This window comes from Neoarius graeffei, chromosome 15 (assembly GCF_027579695.1).
Source record: "Neoarius graeffei isolate fNeoGra1 chromosome 15, fNeoGra1.pri, whole genome shotgun sequence".
NCBI classification, from domain to species: Eukaryota; Metazoa; Chordata; class Actinopteri; order Siluriformes; family Ariidae; genus Neoarius; species Neoarius graeffei.
This window is the reverse complement of record NC_083583.1, coordinates 47,655,271-47,680,525: the sequence shown is the minus strand read 5'-3', so window position 1 is coordinate 47,680,525 and position 25,255 is coordinate 47,655,271. Positions and strand designations below refer to the sequence as shown.

General features: G+C 41.0%; 1 protein-coding gene across 1 annotated transcript; it reads right to left on the bottom strand.

The window, feature by feature from the left end:
* Positions 1 to 115: 115 nt before the first annotated feature.
* cp (ceruloplasmin) lies at positions 116 to 23,400 on the bottom strand. Its single transcript, XM_060941518.1, has 20 exons — positions 23,234 to 23,400; positions 22,574 to 22,818; positions 22,223 to 22,435; positions 17,466 to 17,639; positions 16,335 to 16,589; positions 15,936 to 16,101; positions 15,703 to 15,842; positions 14,851 to 14,991; positions 14,708 to 14,752; positions 11,957 to 12,171; positions 11,709 to 11,859; positions 11,408 to 11,620; positions 10,373 to 10,580; positions 3,920 to 4,059; positions 3,689 to 3,817; positions 3,403 to 3,509; positions 3,072 to 3,291; positions 652 to 791; positions 382 to 535; positions 116 to 199 (listed from the first exon to the last, which is right to left on the bottom strand). The coding sequence occupies exons 1-20, from the start codon at positions 23,389 to 23,391 to the stop codon at positions 195 to 197; spliced, it is 3,219 nt and encodes a 1,072-aa protein (XP_060797501.1). The 5' UTR covers positions 23,392 to 23,400; the 3' UTR covers positions 116 to 194.
* Between the last annotated feature and the right edge of the window lie 1,855 nt (positions 23,401 to 25,255).

The window sequence follows — 25,255 nt, the reverse complement described above, 5'->3', positions numbered from 1 at the left end:
AAAGAGCAGGTGCTGTATTTTTCTAAACGAACATGCACAGTAGCAATCCACGATAATACACTTGTGTACAGTTACCACAAAGATTTATTCATAATGCATTTATTCAAATGCAAATGTTTCGATGCTTGCAGTAGGTATTAAAGGTTACAGTAGGTATTAAATCATAAAAATGGCTGTGTTGAAGTTCTTCAGCTCTAACCTATGAATGCAAAAAAAAAATAACTTGGTTAAATTTGTATTATTAATTATAAGATCAAATATATGATAACAATCTGACTCTAGTAGATGCAATTCAACTTTTTATTGATAAAAATATTTTCATTAAAAAAAACTACATTTTTAGCATGCTTTATCTACTCTGTGATACTCTCTTGGACATACTGTTCACTGTGTATGTGGTCTCCATGCCAGATAGTACATGGTCAGCAACGTGGCAGTGCAGGAGCCAGGTGCCCGGGTACTGAGGGTACATTTTGACTGTCTGGAATGTGCCAGGGAATAAGTCGAACACATCATTGCGATGGACACCACTCACCTTGGGTTAGAGCAAGACACTCCATTATACAGGCCATGGGATAAAGTTGGTTAAAATAATTCTCAGACACAAGTGTTACAAGTAGGCAATGGGTTTTGTGCATGGAAGTTCTTTACCTTGTACTCAAAGCTGTGGGCATGGAAATGGACTGTGTGTATGTCTATTTCATTTCCCATTCCTATCAGGTACCAATACACCTTATCTCCTACTTTAACATTCAGCCCATGAAGGTTGCCAAAGACCAGGCCATTTATACCTACAATACATAAGCAGTAGCTGGTCATTGTTGTACCACTATTGTTATCAGGACTAGTTTTTATAACTAGTAATTGTAACCTTCTTATTTGGTATTCTCTTAAAAAGCTTGGGTTGGGATCCAAAAGATGAATGTAAGAACTTCGTTTTGCTTGTAACTTCTCATCTCATCTCATTATCTCTAGCCGCTTTATCCTTCTACAGGGTTGCAGGCAAGCTGGAGCCTATCCCAGCTGACTACGGGCAAAAGGCGGGGTACACCCTGGACAAATCGCCAGGTCATCACAGGGCTGACACATAGACACAGACAACCATTCACACTCACATTCACACCTACGGTCAATTTAGAGTCACCAGTTAACCTAACCTGCATGTCTTTGGACTGTGGGGGAAACCGGAGCACCCGGAGGAAACCCACGCGGACACGGGGAGAACATGCAAACTCCGCACAGAAGGGCCCTCGCCGGCCACGGGGCTCGAACCCAGACCTCCTTCCTGTGAGGCGACAGCGCTAACCACTACACCACCGTGCCGCCTGCTTGTAACTTATAAAATGATATGTCCAATTAGTAAGGTACATACTGTTATAGGAAAATAATCAATGTGGGCTGATGGTGGTGTGATGCAGGGTGATGTAAAGTGCAGATAACCATCCCAAAGTTGATTATTTTCCAATAACAGCACATACCAAAGTGTTTTATTCTTCCTACACTACAGCAATCTGCCAGTGTTCCATTTTTTTTGGTCTTGGAGGAATTTTTTTCTCCCCAATTTGGTCATTTGCCAATTCCCGCCAACCAACCAACCAACCAACTCTCCCCATCATGCAGCAGCTACCTACTACAGCAGGTGAATACGAACACATGCTTCTTCCACATCTTTTTGAATTGCTTTTCATGCTGCATCACAGGGCTGCTTAACTCCGAGAGAATTATCTGCCCTCTTCTGTATACATGAGCTCACAGGTGCCCACAATTTGCTCATGTCAACATGATTGTGACCAAGAGCCTGGCTCTTTGGTGTTGTGGTTAGGATGCAGGTTTGGTACCCTGTAGACCTGGGTTCAAGGCAGGACAAGGTGACTGTTCTCTTGCTTCACTACAGATGGTGTCAGAAGTGGGATGGCTTGCTGGGAGGCCATTGGAGGTGTTCCCTGTGTGTGACCTGTATGAGGGACCCCCAGGATAGGTGGCCCCTGTGTGAAGGACCCCAGAGATGGGTGAAGCACGAGTGTGTGGGGCACCCTGGTATGGGAGAAGTACGGCTGGGGGATGTGCACATGAAGTGCATGGGTGCGCCTCTCAAAGGGGAGGGCAGTGTGACAGAGTGCCTGTTGCTACAGTTGAGTATGTGCTCTGACTGCCAGACCAATGAGCCTGGCTCTTTGGTGTTGTGGTCAGGATACAGGTTTGGTACCCTATAGACCTGGGTTCAAGACAGGACAAGGTGATTGTTCTCTCACTTCACTACAATGATTGATTGAGAGTCACAGATAGTGTCACCAAGATGGACAGCCCTCTCATCCAGAAAGTAGCCTTGGCTCCTAACACAGCCATCTGTAGCTACAACAGTTGTTCCTTCATGAGCCTTTTTTCCTCTCTCTCTCTCTCGCTTGAAGTTCAGAGGTAAAACAATTACAGTTTGTTGTGTTACAGAGAAAGCACAAAGCCCTCCATCCTGAAGACTTTTAGGTGTTGGAAAACTTAAAGAACAGCTTTCCTTCTGAACAGCTTTACCACTGTTACAAATATAATGCAGTGATTTGCCTTGCACTTTCTATCAACACCTTCCAACCAGATTTGAGAATTTAACAGCACTATTATATAAGCAAAATTACATTCTCATTTTTTAAATATCCATCCATCCCATCCATTATCCGTAACTGCTTATCCTGCACTGGGTCACAGGCAAGCTGGAGCCTATCCCAGCTGACTATGGGTGAGAGTTGGGGTACAAGTTGCCAGGTCATCGCAGGGCTGACACATAGAGACAAACAACCATTCACACTCACGGTCAATTTAGAGCCACCAATTAGCCTAACCACATGCCTTTGGACTGTGGGGGAAACCAGAGCACCCAGAGGAAACCCACACAGACACAGGGAAAACATGCAAACTCCACACAGAAAGGCCCTCGTTGGCCACTGGGCTCAAACCCAGAACCTTCTTGCTGTGAGGTGACGGTGCTAACCACTACACCACTGTGCTACCCATTTTTTAATATAAGAAACAATATCATATTTGTCATTTTTATATCAGAAGTAAGGTTGTTCTATACTCACCATGCATTTTGTTGCTTTCAATAAATTCTTCATCCTTCTGTAAATTACTGGGAGGATTTTTCACATATGTTTTTATGTTGTCCTCCAGATACCAGGACTTATTCTCATCAAACGCCAAGAACAGCAATGCAAATTCTTCAACCCTTTTCTTTAACCCTAATGTCCTCTTCCAACTCTTCTGACAGATCACCAGTGGCCCAATCAGTCCACTGAACAAATCCTGTAAGAAAATCCTGTAGCGTTACATATTCCAGCCCAAGTCGGCCACAATTAGTATATGCCCTTGATTCATTTTAAATTGGTGCTGCACGTTCTGACATCAAAGTCCTACCTTGTCAACATCTACAGTTGAATAGTAAGCTCCAACATTGCATTCCTCCTGTTCAGACGTTGGGCCAGCAGTCTTAGGAATATACCAGGTGTATGTCTGAGTTTGACCTTGGCAAAATGGTTGACATGTATATATTAAGCTTATATGTCCATGGCCAAAACATGCAGTGCACATTACAGGACCCAAAGTTTCCCAAACAAGTAACAAATCTCATTAAATGAAATGTATGTAATTGTGTAAACCTAAACCATACCACTTTGTAAAACCCAGCAGAACATCTCCATACCTGGTTGGGTTGGGGTGACTTGAGGAACGTTTGTCTTTACTCCATGGGCATGTATAGAGTATGGCCTCTTGGCCAAGTTCTTGAAAATCACTTTTACTTCGTCTCCTACATCTGCATGAATCATAGGACCTGCAAGGTTCAATTTATACACAATGTATATGACAATTTTCTCACCACCTCATTGTAACACCACAATTATAAGTTGTTTCAGTGTAGCACTAAATGTTTTACCCATAATTCCTAAGTGAACCATATCAGCAGGCCTGTCCTTCAGCTTAGTGAAGGTGTCATCAGTATACTCTCTGTACAGGACTTTCTTGTATTTGGAGCCAATAAATTTCCCCCCTTTATTCAGGAATACGTTACCTGGGCTGTGGGAAAACATCATGAGATCACTGATTTGTGGTTGGGGTTACATAACTACTAACTTTTACTCGTCAACCAGTAATTAAAAAAAAATAGTTGTCTTTTCCATAATTAAATAATTTTTTTCTTTAAGTCCATCACTATTTTTAGGCTGCTGCATAGAATGCATCAAACCGCATTTCAGTTAGTATCCATACACAGGTTGCAAATCAAATTTCCAACTTTGCTGTTTTATAGGCTGCATTGTTAACGATGAATGTAAATAATCTGGATCAATACACTGCCCTCCATGATTATTGCCACCCCCCATAAAGATGAATAAAAAGGGTTTAAAAAAAATCCAACTTTTGGTGAAATTGCTTCATCTCGCAATGAAAAAATTAGAAAAATCCAGCCTTTAATTGAAATAAATTTGTTCAGACGAAAACAAATCCTTTATCAAGAAATAATTATTTTTAAAGGTCCCATGGCATGGTGGTTTGTTGATGCTTTAAACGGGCTCGTGGAGGCTTCTGGATGTTATATCCGCAGCCTTTCTCGAAATGAACCCTCGGCACGTAAATATAGCCTCCTGGGAGAAAGCCCCATTTCAGCGCTTTTCCCAGTGCGTCGTTTTGCTAATGAGAAGCAGGAGGTGGGGAAGGGTAGAGGATGGGGGAGGGGGAGGGGCTTGACCAAGCTGCGCGCACACATACTCGCTGCTATCAGCGCCTGTAGCCACACTGCTAAGACAAAACCCCGTTCTCCCTCGGACTCCTTTCGTAAACTCAACGTGACACAGAGAACAGAGAGTGAGAGTGTTCGGAGTGGTAGTTTACGAACGTATAATACCCTAGGCTTGAACACGCACTCCATAACCAAAGAGGATAGAAGCAGCAACTACAGCAACATATCGCTTATCCAACAGAAGACATGCATTGCGGAGCAATAGTCAAACATAAGCTCATAAGTTACAGTCAATTTCCAGACTAAACTCAGTTTAACAGAGCATGCTGCATGCTCTTTAGTTTTGTAGCGCAGATTACCTGGCTAACTGCAGGAAGCGGTTAGCTGCACAGCTAATGTAGCCATTGCTAGACTAACGCATCGATTTTAAAACACGGCAAAACGACCAGTTATACACTTACTTGTTTGGTGTTTGTTGCTGATGCGGCAGGGATGCTTGGTACGGACCCAGGCTTCAGTGACAGTTGATGTGCAAAACCTGCCCTGTACTGTCCCAAGTTGTGGAAACATTCATCAGGAAAATGCTTCCGACAAACATACACCGTCTTAGGTAGACTCGACGGCATATTATTGAAGTAAATAAAATTAAGCCACTGCGTCTTCAGGGGCTCTCCCGTCGGCAGTAAAAACAGACTCTTTTCTGTGTTGTCACATCCATGTACAGCGCAATTTCCATGTTTCGCTCGCTTAGGTGATGCCATGTTGTTGTGTCCTCTATGGTCTCCTCACTACAACTGGGCGGGCAATCCATACAGTGGGTGGGAATCCAGAGGGGGGGCGTGGGGATCATCTCCCTTGCTGACGTAGTAAAGGGAAGAGCTTATCAACGCGCCGTTTTGACACGCCATTCTCAAATGTTGGGCATAGTTTGGTTTACACATTATGAAATTTCTAGCCACTGGGGTGACTTAAGAAGGTCAGAGGAACTCATTTTAACGTTAAAAAAACTCAGAAAGTGAAAATTTCATGCCATGGGACTTTTAACAAAAACACATGCGCCACGATTATTGACATCCCTGCATTGAATACTTTGTACACCCTCCCTTTGCCAGTAAAACAGCACTGAATCTCTGTGATGACCCCTTGTGGTGTCATCTAGGGGGTGTATGTTCATGACCTGTCTTTCTTATGCAGGTAATTAGTAGCAACTCAGGTACTCCTGGGTTCGGTGTACTGAGTTTGGTAAAAGCCATCTTCAGATTCACTCTCGCTCTGACTTGACGACTTCTCTTTCTCTCTCTTCCCTTCTCTCCTTTGCAGGTGCTCTGTTTAGTTTATTCTGTTTTGCACCATACAACACCAGCACATGCATCACTCATCCACACCCTACACCATGACTTCTCTGATTATCTATTTCATGTTGTTTTAAAATATAATTTGGCTTCTTGGTTTTGCTTAATTTGGATTAATAAAATACTTTTGTTAAATATTTATGGTGGTGCACTTCCCTTTGTTGTGGCCAATGAGCCAGGTCATAACAGCCTCGCCTATAACACTTTATAAGGTTGGAGATACAGAGCAGGGAATCTGAGACCGTTCCTCTTTACATAATCTCTCCAGATCATCCAGGGTCCTCGGCCTTCTTTTGTGCTCTCTCCTTTTCAGCTCAGCCCACAGGTTTTAATGGGGCTCAGATAATGGACTGAGATAGCCATGGCAAAAGCTTGATTCTGTGGTCAGTTAACGATTTTTCTGTTGATTTGGACATGTGCTTCAGATCATTGTCCTGCTGGAAGATCCAGTGATGACCCAGTTTTAGTTTCCTGGCAGAGGTAGCCAGATCTTGATTTAAAATGTCCTGGTATTTCATGGAGTCCATGATGTCATGCACCCTAACAAGGTTTCATGAGTCTTTGGAGGAAAAATAGCTCCAAAACATCACAGAACTTCCACCATGTTTTACAGCTAGGATCGGGTTCTTTTCATCACAGCCATCCTTCTGTTTACACCAAACACACCTTTAATGTTTATTGTCAAATAACTCCATTTTTGTTCCATCAGCCAGTCAAAGTTGTTGTAGCGTTTCGCAAACTTCAGGCGCTTATGTTTGTGGTTAACTGACAGAAAAGGCTTTTTTTCTGGCAAACTTTCCAAATAATCTGTTAGCATGGAGGTAGCATGTGATGGTGGTTTTGGAGATTTGGAAACCCCAAGATTTTGTAATTCACCAACAGTGATTCCCCCCTTTTTTTTGCCTCCTCCTCACTGTATTGGGGGGGTGATAAATTTGAGTCCTCAAAGGTCAGCACACTTCTCCCTCATTTGGTTTGTCCGTTCTCTTATCTTTCCCAGGTTGATGGATGACTAAAGGAATTTGGCTTCTGTGTCCCCTCGTATTTGTACTCCAGTTAATCAGGAAGTCATGGATTACAGCCTGAAAGTTCCTACACACTCCAATCAACTCAAACATCTCATCTCATCTCATTATCTCTAGCCGCTTTATCCTGTTCTACAGGGTCGCAGGCAAGCTGGAGCCTATCCCAGCTGACTACGGGCAAAAGGCGGGGTACACCCTGGACAAGTCGCCAGGTCTCAACTCAAACATGTACAATTTAAATAGGAAACATGTTTCAGTTACATTGGGCTCATCATAATTTCCAGGGATGCCAATAATTGTGGAACATGTGTTGTTAAAAATAATTATTTCTTGTTGAGGGATTTGTTTTTCTCTGAATAAATAAATTATTTTCCAGCAAAAGGTGGATTTTTTCTAACCCTTTTTGCTTACCTTTACAAGGGGTGCCAGTAATTGTGGAGGGCACTGTAGATGTGCAAAATGATGCATTTATGCATCATATTACACTACTTAAGGATGTACCAATTCTTAAAATGCACTCGTATGGGCAAGCTAGGGGTTCATTGAAATCCCTGCTGAAACTGTGTGCGCGCAGCACAAAAGCTCCTTATTGCTTATTGATGGATAGAGGATGTGGTGTTTTGAGCTGGCATGCCCCACTAATCGGACTCTGATATAACTTTCGGATGAGTTCCAACTGGAGCGAGCAGGAGTGGGATTTAAAAAATAGCATTGTGTACACCTCTCCACTTCATGACATAAAAGTGTTATTGGTTTACTAAAGCCAAAGAAAATAAAATCTTGTACAGTTGAGTGTAGAATTGGCTTCCTCAAGTATGAAATATTTACAAAGTACATTTATAGTGCTTTCTTTACTGTCTGCCTGAATTTTCTTACCATCTGCCAATTTTTACCAACTCCTTTTTTTTTTCCTCCACTTTTCTGATTCATCACATCTAGCTCCCTATAGCAGTGGCTAGTGAATGTGTTCATTGTCTAGTCTCTGCCACCTCTAGTGTGTCAGTAAACCTGCTGGAGACGAGCAGACTACAAACATGGACAGCTCTGACTACAACTCCCAGCACACAAAGTGCCCTCTATCTCCCGCCTTCTGACTCTCAGCTGACATTCATTTCCTCATCACCTGTCTCAGTATTTAAACCCCAGCCACACATTGCGAAGTATTGTTCTGGTTTTTCTGTACATGCCTTGTTATTCTCTGACTGCCTTTCTGCCTGTTTGACCTTTGCTAGTGCTTTCTCGATTTCTGTTTTGCCCACGTTACTCTGTTCGCCGATCGCCTGACCCTAGCTTGTTCTTTGACTACGATTCATGTCTCTCGTTTTGGCTTGGTTTGCTATTCTAAAGCTGTCTTCCGCCGCATGTACATCCGTAAGTGCCTGCGTACTCACATAGTGGGTGATACCAGTATGAGGGTGATATTGGTACATGTGTTTGGAGTGCTGTTCATGGAAAAGTTTAGCTAGACCCTTCTCAAACCTTTTCTCAAACTGTAAACTCACTGATTTTAGTCTAAGTTACCCCATTGCCAAAACACAGGGTGAGCTGGTAGACCCTTGCCAGATTATTTTCTAGATTCCTTATTACTTGACTAAATCGATCAATAAATGTTTGAGATTTTCCAATTACCTTATTCTTGTGTCTGCCATGTTGAGTCAGTCGTGGTAATTCAGAAACTTTCAATTTACGGTACCAACACTTACTGGCTGCCAAAAATGGTCTATTAGCTTAGCTCGCTCAGATTGTGATTTTGATAGCTGGTCAGACTAAGCTGGATTTTTCAGCATGGACAACTTCCAAGCCCTCAGGTTTGCACCTTGCAGGTGAGTTTTTGGACCATTTTTAGAAAAGCAGTCATGCAAGAAGTGGCTCCTAAAGAATTTATGTATAATCTCAGCTAGTCATAACTTATAGTCTAGGACTTGGCTTAGACATGTACTGTATGCACATAATTTAGGAGAGGATAACTCAACTGTTATAGGCTAATTTGACCCCAAGGAATAACTTGGGATGTGTGCCAAAATGACTACCCGGGGCGAGCAGCCTGAAAATTACCAATCCAAGATGGCCACCGGTATTACGGTATTATTATTGTGTTACTCTTCATGTTCCTGACCCTGGTTTATGTGACACAAACAGTAATAATATAATGTTAAATGTTGTATTGTTGGCTGTTAAACATTTAGGCTGTCAAGATATTGCTGCCTACTAAAGTAGTAAGTTTTGTTTTGTATTCTTCATTTTAAGTTAACATTCCATTGATCATAATAGTATGATTGAAAATATAATTTCCTTATATTAATCAAATGCTTGCTTTCTTATACTCTCAAATTATGTGCATAGGTCTCCCGATTCCATGATTTCATATTTGAGGTAGGGCTATTCTGTTTTTTTCATGTTTTCTGTGAAACTGCAACTTTGGCCAATTTGTGGTGGGTTTTTTTGTTTTGTTTTAACCTTGCCCTTGACCATAGCTTGTTCCCTTTTCCTTCAATCATGAAAATTATGTCACTAATGGATTCCCCATACCCAAAAACCCATAAAATGAGGTATTGCACATACTTCTGTGGTGAGTGGTTCAAAAATGGATATTTTCAATATGGCTACTGGCAGCCATCTTGGATTGGTAATTTTCAGCCTGTTTGCTCCATATAGTGATTTTGAAGTTATTCCTTGGGTTCAAATTAGCCTATCACAGTTGAGTTATCCTCCCCTAAATTATGTGCATACATATCTAACCCAGGGTGGCACGGTGGTGTAGTGGTTAGCGCTGTCGCCTCACAGCAAGAAGGTTCTGGGTTCGAGCCCCGTGGCCGGCGAGGGCCTTTCTGTGTGGAGTTTGCATGTTCTCCCCGTGTCCGTGTGGGTTTCCTCCGGGTGCTCCGGTTTCCCCCACAGTCCAAAGACATGCAGGTTAGGTTAACTGGTGACTCTAAATTGACCGTAGGTGTGAATGGTTGTCTGTGTCTATGTGTCAGCCCTGTGATGACCTGGCGACTTGTCCAGGGTGTACCCCGCCTTTCGCCCGTAGTCAGCTGGGATAGGCTCCAGCTTGCCTGCGACCCTGTAGAACAGGATAAAGCGGCTACAGATGATGAGATGAGATGAGATATCTAACCCAGGTCCTCTACTATTAGTCTTGGCAAAGTTTTTACAGTTGTTAACTGGGCATCTGTCTTTTAACGTTAAACCTGATCCCAAGCATATTCTCAAACAGGAACATTTAATCATCTGTGTATTCTATTAAATACTCCAATTTTACTGGAAGATATTACCTATCTTTAAGGGTGTGAAACATTTTCTCTTCCCAGGTGCGGCTGGGAGAATAATCCCAGTCCACCTCTACAGCAGCAATGTAATATTTCTTCCGATGCCACATGATCTCTGACTGCTTGTCCCAGAAACTGCACTTCTCCACTGTGTAGTTCGCCCTCATACCTGCATGCTGTTCATCGGCACTCTGACAGATCACTTCAAATTGTCCTGTAGGGACCAGAGATACCAAGACAGAAAAATGCTTACTGTTAGATTTCAGCAATGGGGAACAAATGTTCAACAAGATAATATTTTAATTGTCATTGGTAGTGATATGTAAGAAATAAGGCACGGCAAGGGCATGCTTTTATAGAAAAATAATCAAGTGTAATGCCCATTACCATCCTGATTATTTTCCAGTAATAGCCCATTCCAAAGGGTTTTGTTTCACATACCACAGCAATTTGCCAACAATTACAATTTTTCATTTATTAATGAACTTCATGCTTTTTATCCATTTATAGTTACATTTATAGTTGTGCAACGTCCACAAGACAAATTAGTTTTTACATTATAGCAGCTATAAACAGCTGTTCCTTCATCAGTCTCTATTTTTTCCTCTGTCTGGAAGTTAATAAAACACAGGAAGTTTACTGACCATTACCAAATGCTGACACTGGAGACTCCATCCATAAATATTAAATAAACACCTTTTTACTGATAGAGTCACCAAAACAATTATATATTTTTCTTTTTTAAATGACCACATATTTTTAGACCATTTACTATTAGGCTTAACTTATGTGGATCATGTGCTACACAAGTTTCTGTCAATGAGTTGTTACTAGAGAACTGATCAGGTATTAGAACATTAATATAAAGTTGTGGCTTGTATAGCCGCCAGCACTACTATCGGAATACTGCTATAGAAAATGAAATGGGCCAATCAGATTTGAGAAATATGAACAGTGTTGTGGTATAATAACATTTAATGGCTGCATCAGAAAAAAGTAATGGTCTGTTTAAAGGAAAGCAGAATGAAAGAGAGTGAGCACCCATGCTGTCTGGCTCCATGATGACTGTATGTGAGATATGAGGGAATAAACTGATGGTGTCTCTCCTTGTTCCTCTGTAGAGGAACCTGTTGCCATGGAAGTAAAGTCCATGAATGTCCCCCTCTGATCCCAAAGCTGAAAGATGCCAAGAAACCTTGTTTCCTTTGCACATAGTCAGGCCTTGGAGATTTCCATACATGTATCCATTGATTGCTGCAGATACAATAAATATGGTGTAGAAAATTTTGACTTTTGTGACAACCCACATTAGGTTAGTCATTCAACATTTTTAAAGACTTACAATGCATCTTATTAGACAACTGAAAATCTTCATCATCTTTATTAACAGACTTGGGTTGTTTTGTGAATCTGTTAATGTTCTCGTCTAAATACCAACTCAGGTTCTCGTCAAAAGCTGTAGCAAGCAGGTGGAATTCTTTGTCCACATTTTTCTGCAATGTGACCAGTTAGTACCAGTTAAAAGTCCAAATGTAAGCAAGCATATTGAGTAACACTCTTTTGATCAGACAGCAAGTACTTTGTACTTACTTGTTTGCCTGCTTTGAGGGTTCTTTTTTTACAGATTAGGAGCGGACCAACCAGGCCAGAGTTCGTGTCTTTTATCGGGTCCACAGCAGAGTAGTACAAGTAGGTGAGACAGTCGGGATCATTTTTAGTTGGACCGCCATCTTTAGGCACTACCCACTCATACTTATAGGTAGTGCCAGGACGGACCTGGGCAGCAGGAAGAGGTTCAACAATTCCTAAAAATGCAAGCAAAAAGAAAAAAAAAAGGTTTTGTTCAATGCAGATATACATGCACTGAAAACTAACTAGCCTACTTGTTAAATCCATCCTATTGTTATTGGTAATGTATGTATTCACGAAATGGCTTTTGTGCAAATGTCAATAGCTGGCTGGTTGGATGTCATTAATACTGAAATAATATGGTTATCAAGGTGGCTATATGGCTGGATACCTAGACAGATTAAACTAAAATTTTCCTATGAAACCTCTCAAAGTTTCAAATGTTTTTAATACACATGGCTAACATTTTGTACTAACGCATGTGTCCAGAAGAGGTCAAATAAGTAAGTATATGATAGAATTTACCATCATGAAGTTGGCTGGCTAAGAACTAACTAGATCACATTAGACTTGCTGAAAAAAAAAATTGCAAAGAACTTTGCACAGAGGGTCTGTTCATACAACCAACAATACAACAGGACATGACTGTCAAAACATTTAAATTTAACAGTTACAGTGTCTTGCAAAAGTATTCATCCCCCTTTTGTTTGTCCTGTTTTGTCGCATTACAAGCTGGAATTAAAATGGATTTCGGGGGGGTAGCACCATTGATTTACACAACATGCCTACCACTTTCAAGGTGCAAATTGTTGTTTTATTGAGTGTGCGTAGGTATCCCCCCCCCCCAAGTCAATACTTTATAGAGCCACCTTTTGCTGCTATTACAGCTGCAAGTCTCTTGGGGTATGTCTCCTTTAGCTTAGTACATCTAGCCACTGGGAGTTTTGCCCATTCCTCAAGGCAAAACTGCTCCAACTCCTTCAAGTTAGATGGGTTGCATTGGTGTACAGCAATCTTCAAGTTATCCCACAGATTCTCAATTGGATTGAGGTCTGGGCTTTGACAAAGCTATTCTAAGGCATTTAAATGTTTTCCTTTAAACCACTCCAGTGTAGCTTTAGCAGTATGTTTAGGGTCATTGTCCTGCTGGAACGTGAACCTCCGTCCCATTCTCAAACCTCTGGCCGACTCAAACAGGTTTTCCTCCAGAATTGCCCTGTATTTAGTGTCATCCATCTTTCCTTCAGTCCTGATCAGCTTTCCTGTCCCTGCAGATGAAAAATATCCCCACAGCATGATGCTGCCACCACCATGCTTCACTGTAGGAATGGTGTTCTCAGGGTGTTGGGTTTGCACTACACATGGCATTACCCATGATGACCAAAAAGATCAATTTTAGTCTCATTTGACCAGAGAATCTTCCATGTGTTTGGGGAGTCTGCCACATGCTGTTGGCAAACTCCAAACATGTTTTCTTAAGCAACGCCTTTTTTTTCTGGCCACTCTTCCAGAAAGCCCCGCTCTGTGGAGTGTACAGCTTAAAGTGGTTCTATGGACAGATACTCCCATCTCCGCTGTGGATCTTTGCAGCTCCTCCAGTGTTAACTTTGGTGTCTTTGTTGCATCTCTGATTAATGCCCTCCTTGCCTGGTCTGTGAGTTTTGGTGGGCGGCCTTCTCTTGTCAGGTTTGTAGTGGTGACATGTTCTTTCCATTTTGCTATAATGGATTTAATGAGGCTCCCTGGGATATTCAAAGTTTAGGATATTTTTAATAACCCAACCCTGATCTATACTTCACAGCTTTGTCTCTGACCTGTTTGGAGGCTCCTTGGTTTTCAGGTTGCTTGCTTAGTAGTGTTGCAGAGTCAGGGTCCTTCCAGAACAGGTTGATTTAAGTGACAGATCATGTGACACTTTGATTGCACACAGGTGGACCTTAATCAACTAATTATGTGACTTATGAAGTGAACTGATTGGACCAGCTCTTATTTAGGGGTTTCATATGAAAGGGGGTGAATACTGATGCATATTCCAGATTTCTGTTTTTTCATCTTAATTATTGTTTGTGTCACAATAAAACAAGTGTGCACCTTTAAAGTGGTAGGCATGTTGTGTAAATCAAATGGTGCTAACCCTCCAAAAATCCATTTTAATTCTAGCTTGTAATGCGACAAAACAGGACAAACAAAAAGGGGGATGAATACTTTTGCAAGACGCTGTTTATGAAATTAAAAAAAAGCAATGGTAGGTTGGACTATGTTGCATGACCATCTCGACTACAAACTTCGCTACTCCATGTAATGAACAAACATGGCATGATAGGTGCTGTAACCAGTCTCTTCCAGCCATATAGTACAACAATGTCCATAATAACAAAATATAAGATATAGTCGCATAAAAACTCAGGCAGCGGAATGTGCAGATATGAGCATAAGCAAAATTAACTGTTCAAATTAGACACTGTAGGTGGAAAGACTGTTTAGATGAGAAAAGCGACATGGAAAATGGGCTATTTTGTCAATGAAGAAAAAACCCATAGGTATCGGCAGTGCTAAAAAATGACCTGTGGTGGCTTCACTATTTAGAAACATTACACTGTCCAGGGTTTTTTGCAGTTCATGACCTCGCCTTAATGCCAAATCCTAAAATAAAATCTGCTGCATGCATTCGAGTTTTGTTTTTTCAGTCCCTTTTACAGTACATGTACTTACTTGCTTCTTTTTTGAGTTCTCTAAGCTTTTTCACGGTATATAATTCTGCAAAAGTAAAACAAAAACGATGCAAAGTTATAGCAAAAGTGGTTTGATTTAACTTCAACAATAAGGATGGTTTTGAGTAATCACTTTTCCAGAACCTTCTAGAACATTGTGGTAAAGTGTGCCATCCATTTCAATGTTGTACTGTACTCCATGAGGCTGAATGCTGTAAGGTTGGCTTGCTTTATTCTTAAAAGTGACCTTAATGGTGTCCTCCTCCTCTGCCCTGATGACTGGACCTATGAGAGAAATCACAGAGCTTTAAAAGATTCCCAAAGTCATGCTATGTCTATGCTATCAAGTCATGGAACTCTGTGCAAATAAATATTGAAAGTCTGTGCTTAAAAGAAATATACATCTATGCTAACATGTCATGGATATCTATGCTAACAAGTAATGAATCTATGCTAACGTAATATGAATGTCTCTTCTGATAAGTAATGGAAATTTATGCTAACAAATAAAAATGTCTGTGTTAAAAAGTAATGAAATCAGTACTAACAAGTATTGAAAGTCTACACTAACGTCATGGAAATCTATGCTAATAAGTAATGGAATCCCATACATTAGCCCTAGTTTGAAACTAAAGAAGTCATCACCAGACTCCTCTCTTAGCTAAACAGTTGCTTTTAAGATAAGAATAAATCTATGCAAATTTTATTTATTTATTTGGCTAAGTAATTTACAATTCCCATTGTAGCACGAAACTGTACACTGTGTTTATTCTGTGCTAACTAGTAATAAAAGACTATGAAATAGATATCAGACTTGTCTATACATACAGTATATCCATATAGACTACAGATAAACAAACTTGTTAGATATGCAGACGCCAGACTGTGGAATTTTTATTTATTTATTTATTTATTTATTTATTTAGCCAAACATATTTACATCTCCTCTTGTAGCATACAATATTTAGTGAATATAGTAGTTAGGGAATAGCCTACCCAGAATGCCCAGGTGTTCCTCTTCATGGGTTCTCTCTTTGCGCTTGGTAAAGGTGTCATCTGTGTATTCCACATACTGGACCTTCTTGTATTTGCCTCCAATGCGATCATTAGAGTTACTAAAGAATATGCCAGCCACACTGTGAAAAGTGTGGAAAATTTTGTCTGAGCCTGAAGCACTATACTAATCGTTTGTTTGAGAAGTGAGAGGATTTAGTATTAGGCATGATTACCTGTCATCCTGTAGCTTCAAGCCAGTGTATTGGTTGATCTGTGTAGGTCCATAGTCCCAGATAACCTCCTCGGCTGCAATGTAGTACTGTCTGACTTCACCAAACGGTCTGGGCTTATGCACAGCCGGAAAACATTTCTTGATCTCAAAAATGGCCTGCATGCCCGCTAATGCAAACAAAAATTGCATCAAACTATGTGATAACATGCAGCATATTCTGAGCTAAGACATGTTTTTTCTAGTCATAGAAAGAATACTCATCACAATATGTCAGTTAGCATATCAAAAAACGCTTTGTCTATATCAGCAGTAATACATTAGATGCTTGTGTGTATATATAACAGGAGTTCCATAATTCTGAATAATGCACACTCGGAGGAGACATGCTTTCATATCTTACCCTCCAGGTGATCATTAACCTGGCAGCTCAATAGCCACTGTCCAGGGTTGTCTGCTTCCATCTCGACACTGACAAATGTAGCTGGGAAGAGGCTAATGGTGTCTGTCCGGTGCTGCCTGTCCTTTAAGATCTGTCCATGAAAGAATGCAGAGTGGACGTCCACCTCATTCCCAACCCCAAACAGGTGCCATTGAATTTTATTGCCCACGCACATGCTCAGGTCTGGCAAGTTGCCAAAGACATAACCATTAATAGCTGCAAAACAATGGTGAATTGTAAGTGGTGAAAACATTAAGCCTTGCCATTTCTCATGAAAATAATTCCTTAAAGCTAGACTGCCTTTCAGATTTTTCAAGTGTAGGTCATAAAAATAATTTTCACTGACACCCAGTTATTTTTGTTGAGTGGATTGAAAGCGACTGAATTCGAATCACAGCCTTCCAATTTTATTAGTTTTTTTTTAAAGAGAACAATTAATGAATTTAGGGCCACGTGGCCCTAAATTCTCCAATATTTTTTCCTGCTTCACCATGACCCAATTCAACATACTATGTTGTGCATCAAGTGGCGGGCTTTCCCCATTCGCAAAAGCCATTCTGGGATACAAATTTGAAACAGGAGAGAAAAATGAAGGACGTGTGTGAATGAAATGTGAAAGACCGACTACAGTAACGGAAAGTGAGAAGAAAAGATGTTATGTTGTGAAGGAGAAGAAATGCAGGACCAAACTAATAAATATTGGCGGTCAGCGAGCACCTCGGTGTGATCAGCTGTTCGTTTAGCGACAGAATGATGTAACTGTCAGTGCACGGTCAAGGTAAACCTGTAGATGCTGCTGTAAAACCCAAAAGAAGAAGGTAAACCTGTGCATGCGCACATGGACTTCCTCTGTCTGTTTAACTGTGCAAAGCAAGTGATTTCATGCACATTATTTGGTAGGGAATCCCCTCAAATTAAATAACTTCCCAGCCACAGAATGGCCTGATATTTTGTGAGATATTACAGAAATACACGCGTCACAATGACCAAATTTCAGAGGGAACTAAATTTCACCGATTTTATGAAATCGAAAGGCCATCTAACTTTAAGGGTTATATGGTGACTTTGAATCATTGACAATGTTCTGCTCACAGTGTATTTTGTTGCTCTCCTGAAAGTCCTCGTCATCCTTGTCAACTTTGGCTGGTGTTTTGCAGTAATTCTTGATGTTGTCATCCAGGTACCAACTGAGGTTTTCATCAGAAACAGTGAACATGAGGGTGTATAGGTAGTCATGTGATTTGTCACCATGTACATCCAGAGTACCTGAAGAATTACACATCAGATAATGCACACATAAGCAATTTATATGTCATTTGTTTACTAGATCCATACGGATCTCATCTTATCTTATCTTATTATCTCTAGCCGCTTTATCCTGTTCTACAGGGTCGCAGGCAAGCTGGAGCCTATCCCAGCTGACTACGGGCGAAAGGCGGGGTACACCCTGGACAAGTCGCCAGGTCATCACAGAGCTGACACATAGACACAGACAACCATTCACACTCACATTCACACCTACGCTCAATTTAGAGTCACCAGTTAACCTAACCTGCATGTCTTTGGACTGTGGGGGAAACCGGAGCACCCGGAGGAAACCCACGTGGACACGGGAAGAACATGCAAACTCCGCACAGAAAGGCCCTCGCCGGCCACGGGGCTCGAACCCGGACCTTCTTGCTGTGAGGAGACAGCGTTAACCACTACACCACCGTGCCGCCCCCATATGGATCTATTACACTAAATGTTATAATGCATGTTTAGTGTTGAGTTACAGTGGCGCTTGAAAGTTAGTGAACCCTTTTGAATTTTCGATATTTAAATAAATTTAAATTTATATATATATATATATATATATATATATATATATATATATATATATATATATATATATATATATATATATACTTAAAATATCATCAGATTTTCACACAAGTCCTAAAAGTAGATAAAGAGAACCCAGTTAAACAAATGAGATAAAAACATAATACTTGATCATTTATTTATTGAGGAAAATGATCCAATATTACATATCTGTGAGTGGCAAAGTATGTGAACCTTTGCTTTCAGTATCTGGTGTGACCCCCTTGTGCAGCAATAACTGCAACTAAACGTTTCTGGTAACTGTTGATCAGTCCTGCACTGGAGGAATTTTAGCCCATTCCTCCGTACAGAACAGCTTCAACTCTGGGATGTCTGTGAGTTTCCTCACATGAACTGCTCACTTCAGGTCCTTCCACAACATTTCAATTGGATTAAGGTCAGGACTTTGACTTGGCCATTCCAAAACATTAACTTTATTCTTCTTTAACCGTTCTTTGGTAGAACGACTTGTGTGCTTAGGGTCGTTGTCTTGCTGCATGACTCACCTTCTCTTGAGATTCAGTTCATGGACAGATGTCCTGACATTTTCCTTTAGAATTCGCTGGTATAATTCAGAATTCATTGTTCCATCAATGATGGCAAGCTGTCCTGGCCCAGATGCAGCAAAACAGGCCTAAACCATGATACTACCACCACCATGTTTCACAGATGGGATAAGGTTCTTATGCTGGAATGCAGTGCTTTCCTTTCTCCAAACATAACGCTCCTCATTTAAACCAAAAAGTTCTATTTTGGTCTCATCCATCCACAAAACATTTTTCCAATAGCCTTCTGGCTTGTCCACGTGATCTTTAGCAAACTGCAGACAAGCAATGTTCTTTTTGGAGAGCAGTGGCTTTCTCCTTGCAACCCTGCCATGCACACCATTGTTCAGTGTTCTCCTGATGGTGGACTCATGAACATTAGCCAGTGTGAGAGAGGCCTTCAGTTGCTTAGAAGTTACCCTGGGGTCCTTTGGGACTTCACCAGCTATTACACACCTTGCTCTTGGAGTGATCTTTGTTGGTCGACTGCTCCTGGGAGGGTAACAGTGGTCTTGAATTTCATCCATTTGTACACAATCTGTCTGACTGTGGATTGGTGGAGGCCAAACTCTTTAGAGATGATTTTGGCCCAATCCCAATTCTAATTTCTACCCCTACCCCTCCCCCTTCCCCTCCGCCTTCCCCTTGGCCCTTCCCCTTGAAACTGAGCTACAAGGGATAGGGCTTGAAATTCAACCCTTACGTATTGGGATAGCCCTTCAACGATCGCATACGTCATCGCGTACCTCCGTCAGTGTTTACGTTAGCAAAACGCGACGCGTCATTGGCTGCGACCAGCCGCTACAGTCAGAGCCAGAGGCAGAAATCTCTGCTGGCAGGGTGTGATTTGTTAACTAACACCACTGAATGGGATATCTTTGGCGCTTCGTGCACCACATCCGACAGAATGAGGTGTCAGAACACTCATGTAAACAATAAAAGCGAGAATAACAGAACAAAACATACGCAGTAAAGCAACCGAAAACAATACTCACTCCCAAAGCTTTTTAGCAGCAGCTTGGATTTCAGAAATCGCTGCTCATTCTCAGCTCGAAAGCGAATCAAGCGGCGTGTTTCCTCTGGATAACAACTTAAAACACGTAAATAATGGAGAAAATACATTTATGACAATCTTTCGCCGCGGGAACCGCCATCTTTCTGAAATCCGCATGAAATCTCGCTGAAATCCGCATGGCATTGTGGGAAATCACTCAAACCCCTTCGTTCGGAGTCTGCTCCAGGAAAATCTCCGTTTGGAGGGGTACAGAAGCCCTACGCCTTCCCCTACCCCTCTGCGTTAACTGGGATTGGGATACCCCTACCCCTTCACGTGAACGCGCAAAATGGAGGGGAAGGGCCAAGGGGTTGGTCCAAGGGGTGAAATGGGATTTGGCCTTTGTGATCTTTTCAAGCCTGATGAGCATCAACAACGCTTTTTCTGAGGTCCTATGAAATCTCCTTTGTTCGTGCCATGATACACTTCCACAAACATGTGTTGTGAAGATCAGACTTTGATAGATCCCTGTTCTTTAAATAAAACAGGGTGCCCACTCACACCTGATTGTCATCCCATTGATTGAAAACACCTGACTCGAATTTCACCTTCAAATTAACTGCTCATCCTAGAGGTTCACATACTTTTGCCACTCACAGATATGTAATATTGGATCATTTTTTCAATAAATAAATGACCAAGTATAATATTTTTGACTCATTTGTTTAACTGGGTTCTCTTTATCTACTTTTAGGACTTGTGTGAAAATCTGATGTTGTTTTAGGCCATATTTATGCAGAAATATAGAAAATTCTAAAGGGTTCACAAACTTTCAAGCACCACTGTAGGTATCCAAATAAAGTCCTTAACACACCAGATATGACATGAAATTGCAATGTGAAAATGTGAAACATTTGTGTGAAATTTTCATACACAGAGTATGCACATCTAGTCTGAAGCAAATTTTAAAATATTTCTGTTTCATGCTTGTTTCATGTTGGTTTCGCGCTGTGACTGTCAGTGTCCTGAGTGAATGATGGAATCGTCTAGTAGTGATGAACACATAATTATGGACATGCTCTCAAGAAAGAGAAAGTCTTGGGTACACCCATTGTTAGAACGGAGATGACAACAGGGAGAGTTTCATAATCTCTTTCAAGAGTTGAAGCTGAGAAACAGGATGCTGGGCAACAAGAAAGTAAGCAACATTCACCGTGTTGTGCGTTCAGGAGTGAAATATAGTTGCTCAGCACCTGGATATGAGTGATACTGGCACATAGCAGAGGCTTGCTGCTACCTACATTCAAGGCCGTTTTTCTGACTGGCACCCATGTCATCACGTGATGTCTGTTCCATGCAACAGGATCAGCTGATGTGCTTAGTCATGGTGCTAAAACTCAGAAAAATCGACTTCATTGTGAAAATAAAATGTTGCTTTTTTTCGCTGCGTAATATTCACATACTGTGTGAAAGTTCACATGATAAAAACAGTTTGAAAAAATATATCTATATGCAAATTAATTGCATGGAGAAAAAAAAACTACCCCAAGTGTCTAAAGGTCTTAACAATAAATTCTTCCAAAAAAAGTTTCCAAAACAGTGGCTCAGACCTTTAAAATAATCGGAATAGCCCCATGTTATACTCTACACTGTAAACAATTTGTCATAAAATATTTTTTAGATTTTTATAAGTCCTGTAAGGGTGGTGCAGTGGTTAAGACTATTCCAGCTGAAAGAGCAAAAAAGTCCATGTACAGATAGGCTAGGTCGCTGTTACATTTGCTAGCATGATATTTCAAATACATAACTCATATAGCTTACATTTCTCATCTTTTTAGTACTATCACACTTATTCTGTTACTGTTCTTATTCTCACTGTTCATTTTAGCACTTTTTTTAATGCATGATCTGATATCTTAGGCTTTTTGCGATCTAAAATGAAATGATTGCTTTAATAAATACACTTCGACAAATTCATTGATTAACCTTTCAAATTATCTCATCTCATCTCATTATCTCTAGCCGCTTTATCCTTCTACAGGGTCGCAGGCAAGCTGTAGCCTATCCCAGCTGACTACGGGTGAAAGGCGGGGTACACCCTGGACAAGTCGCCAGGTCATCACAGGGCTGACACACAGACACAGACAACCATTCACACTCACATTCACACCTACGGTCAATTTAGAGCCACCAGTTAACCTAACCTGCATGTCTTTGGACTGTGGGGGAAACCGGAGCACCCGGAGGAAACCCACGCGGACACTGGGAGAACATGCAAACTCCACACAGAAAGGCCCTCGCCGGCCACGGGGCTCGAACCCGGACCTTCTTGCTGTGAGGCGACAGCGCTAACCACTACACCACTGTGCCGCCCGTAAAAATATGTTTTTATCTTAAATAATCTAGTACCATGTGATATTACTAATATCACAGACAGGTCAACAAACCTTTTTTACATATAATAAGTGGCCCGATGAGTCCTGAGGCAATGTCTTTTGGGGCATTGACATGAGAGTGGTACACTCGGGTTAGGCAGTTCATGTCATCTTTGTCAGGAGCTTGAGAGGAAGGCAGCGTCCACTGATAGTTATATATCGTCCCAGGAGCCACAACATCATCAAGGGTCTCCTCTTTACCGGTCATGTCAGGGTACCATGCCCCTGAAGGAAATAGCACATATGTGACGCAATTTAAATAACTGAGATAAGAGGCAACTACTGTAATAAAAGCATAACATTGGGATAGTTGGTCTTAATATGCAATCTGCACTAGATATATGAGCTATCCTGTGTCCATACCTTCATTTGATTTACTGTAATTAATTCCATGGGGATGAATGGAGTATGTGTGAGAGGCCATGTTCTTTAAATGTACAACCACAGTGTCATCCTCTTCAGCACTGATGATAGGGCCGAGAAATCCCAACCATTTGGGCTTCTCTATCTCCTCCCTGAAGGCAAAGTCTGTGTACTGGAGGTACACCGCCTTCTTATACACACGGCCAATCCTAAGGTCACCATTTTCCAAAAATGTTCTTGCATGTCTGAAATATAGTAGATGTTTGGAAATTAAAACTGGTGGAGCTTTCCTAATGTACTGTATGTCTTTAACAGTTTGTAGCCAAGTTTTCACAAACACACTGTCATCATATAGATATCCTATAACAGACTTTGAAATAATCCATCAAGGGTTCTTTAAGTTAGTGCTCTAAAGAGATTCTAGTTGGAATCTCTTGAAAGGTAAACCAACTGCATTTGGCATTTATGTAGGCATTTATAAAGAACTGTGAAGAATTTCCTCTGCAAGACAATCCTATTACCAATTTAGGACATGACAAATTACAGCAAATGGGTGTTTGTTTGGTTTTTTTTTTGGATGTAAATGTTAATTTTATATAATGCATTTACAAACCTCCAAAGTTAGCGACAGTTTCTTTAAACTAAAAATTATTTACTCACTCATCTTCCTGTAGTGTTTTGTTTTGAATCTGGTTCTTCCCACTAGGTGCGTAATCCCACTCAATCTCCTTAATACCTATGAAATACTCCCTTATTACACAGGACACAGTTCCAACACAGCACAAAACCCCAATCAGGTTCCAGTGCAACCTCGCCATGGTGCTCCTCTGTGATTTGAATGTCAGAATCTCTGAAATTGCATCCTTTTAAAGGTAACAGAGACATGGCTGCTAACCAATAGCAGTGAGAGAATGATTGATTGACTTGTTTATCTCAAATGACCTGACACCAGGTTTGGCAAGGTCCTGATGGGAAATTTCTTCTTATTTTAATATGTACTCAGCTTGAGAGTGGTTTAATGCAACCACAACAACAAGACCCACACTGTTATGTACAGTGGCACTTGAAAGTTTGTGAACCCTTTAGAATTTTCTATATTTCTGCATAAATATGACCTAAAACATCATCAGATTTTCACACAAGTCCTACAAGTAGATAAAGAGAACCCAGTTAAACAAATGAGACAAAAAATATTATACTTGGTCATTTATTTATTGAGGAAAATGATCCATTATTACATATCTGTGAGTGGCAAAAGTATGTGAACCTCTAGGATGAGCAGTTAATTTGAAGGGGAAATTAGAGTCAGGTGTTTTCAATCAATGGGATGACAATCAGGTGTGAGTGGGCACCCTGTTTTATTTAAAGAACAGGGATCTATCAAAGTCTGATCTTCACAACACACGTTTGTGGAACTGTCTCATGGCACGAACAAAGGAGATTTCTGAGGGCCTCAGAAAAAGTGTTGTTGATGCTCATCAGGCTGGAAAATGTTACAAAACCATCTCTAAAGAGTTTGGACTCCACCAATCCACAGTCAAACAGACTGTGTACAAATGGAGGAAATTCAAGACCATTGTTACCCTCCCCAGAAGTGGGCGACCAACAAAGATCACTCCAAGAGCAAGGCGTGTAATAGTTGGCGAGGTCACAAAGGACCCCAGGGTAACTTCTAAGCAACTGAAGGCCTCTCTCACATTGGCTAATGTTCATGAGTCCACCATCAGGAGAACACTGAACAACAATGGTGTGCATGGCAGGGTTGCAAGGAGAAAGCCACTGCTCTCCAAAAAGAACACTGCTGCTCATCTGCAGTTTGCTAAAGATCACATGGACAAGCCAGAAGGCTATTGGAAAAATGTTTTGTGGATGGATGAGACCAAAATAGAACTTTTTGGCTTAAATGAGAAGCGTTATGTTTGGAGAAAGGAAAACACTGCATTCCAGCATAAGAACCTTATCCCATCTGTGAAACATGGTGGTGGTAGTATCATGGTTTGGGCCTGTTTTGCTGCATCTGGGCCAGGACGGCTTGCCACCATTGATGGAACAATGAATTCTGAATTATACCAGTGAATTCTAAAGGAAAATGTCAGGACATCTGTCCATGAACTGAATCTTAAGAGAAGGTGGGTCATGCAGCAAGACAACGACCCTAAGCACACAAGTCGTTCTACCAAAGAATGGTTAAATAAGAATGAAGTTAATGTTTTGGAACTGCCAAGTCAAAGTCCTGACCTTAATCCGATTGAAATGTTGTGGAAGGACCTGAAGCAAGCAGTTCATGTGAGGAAACCCACCAACATCCCAGAGTTGAAGCTGTTCTGTACGGAGGAATGGGCTAAAATTCCTCCAAGCCGGTGTGCAGGACTGATCAACAGTTACCAGAAATGTTTAGTTGCAGTTATCGCTTCATAAAGGGGTCACACCAGATACTGAAAGCAAAGGTTCACATACTTTTGCCACTCACAGATATGTAATATTGGATCATTTTCCTCAGTAAATAAATGACCAAGTATTATATTTTTGACTCATTTGTTTAACTGGGTTCTCTTTATCTACTTTTAGGACTTGTGTGAAAATCTGATGATGTTTTAGGTCATATTTATGCAGAAATATAGAAGATTCTAAAGGGTTCACAAACTTTCAAGCACCACTGTATATGGAGGAAAATTTTTTCAG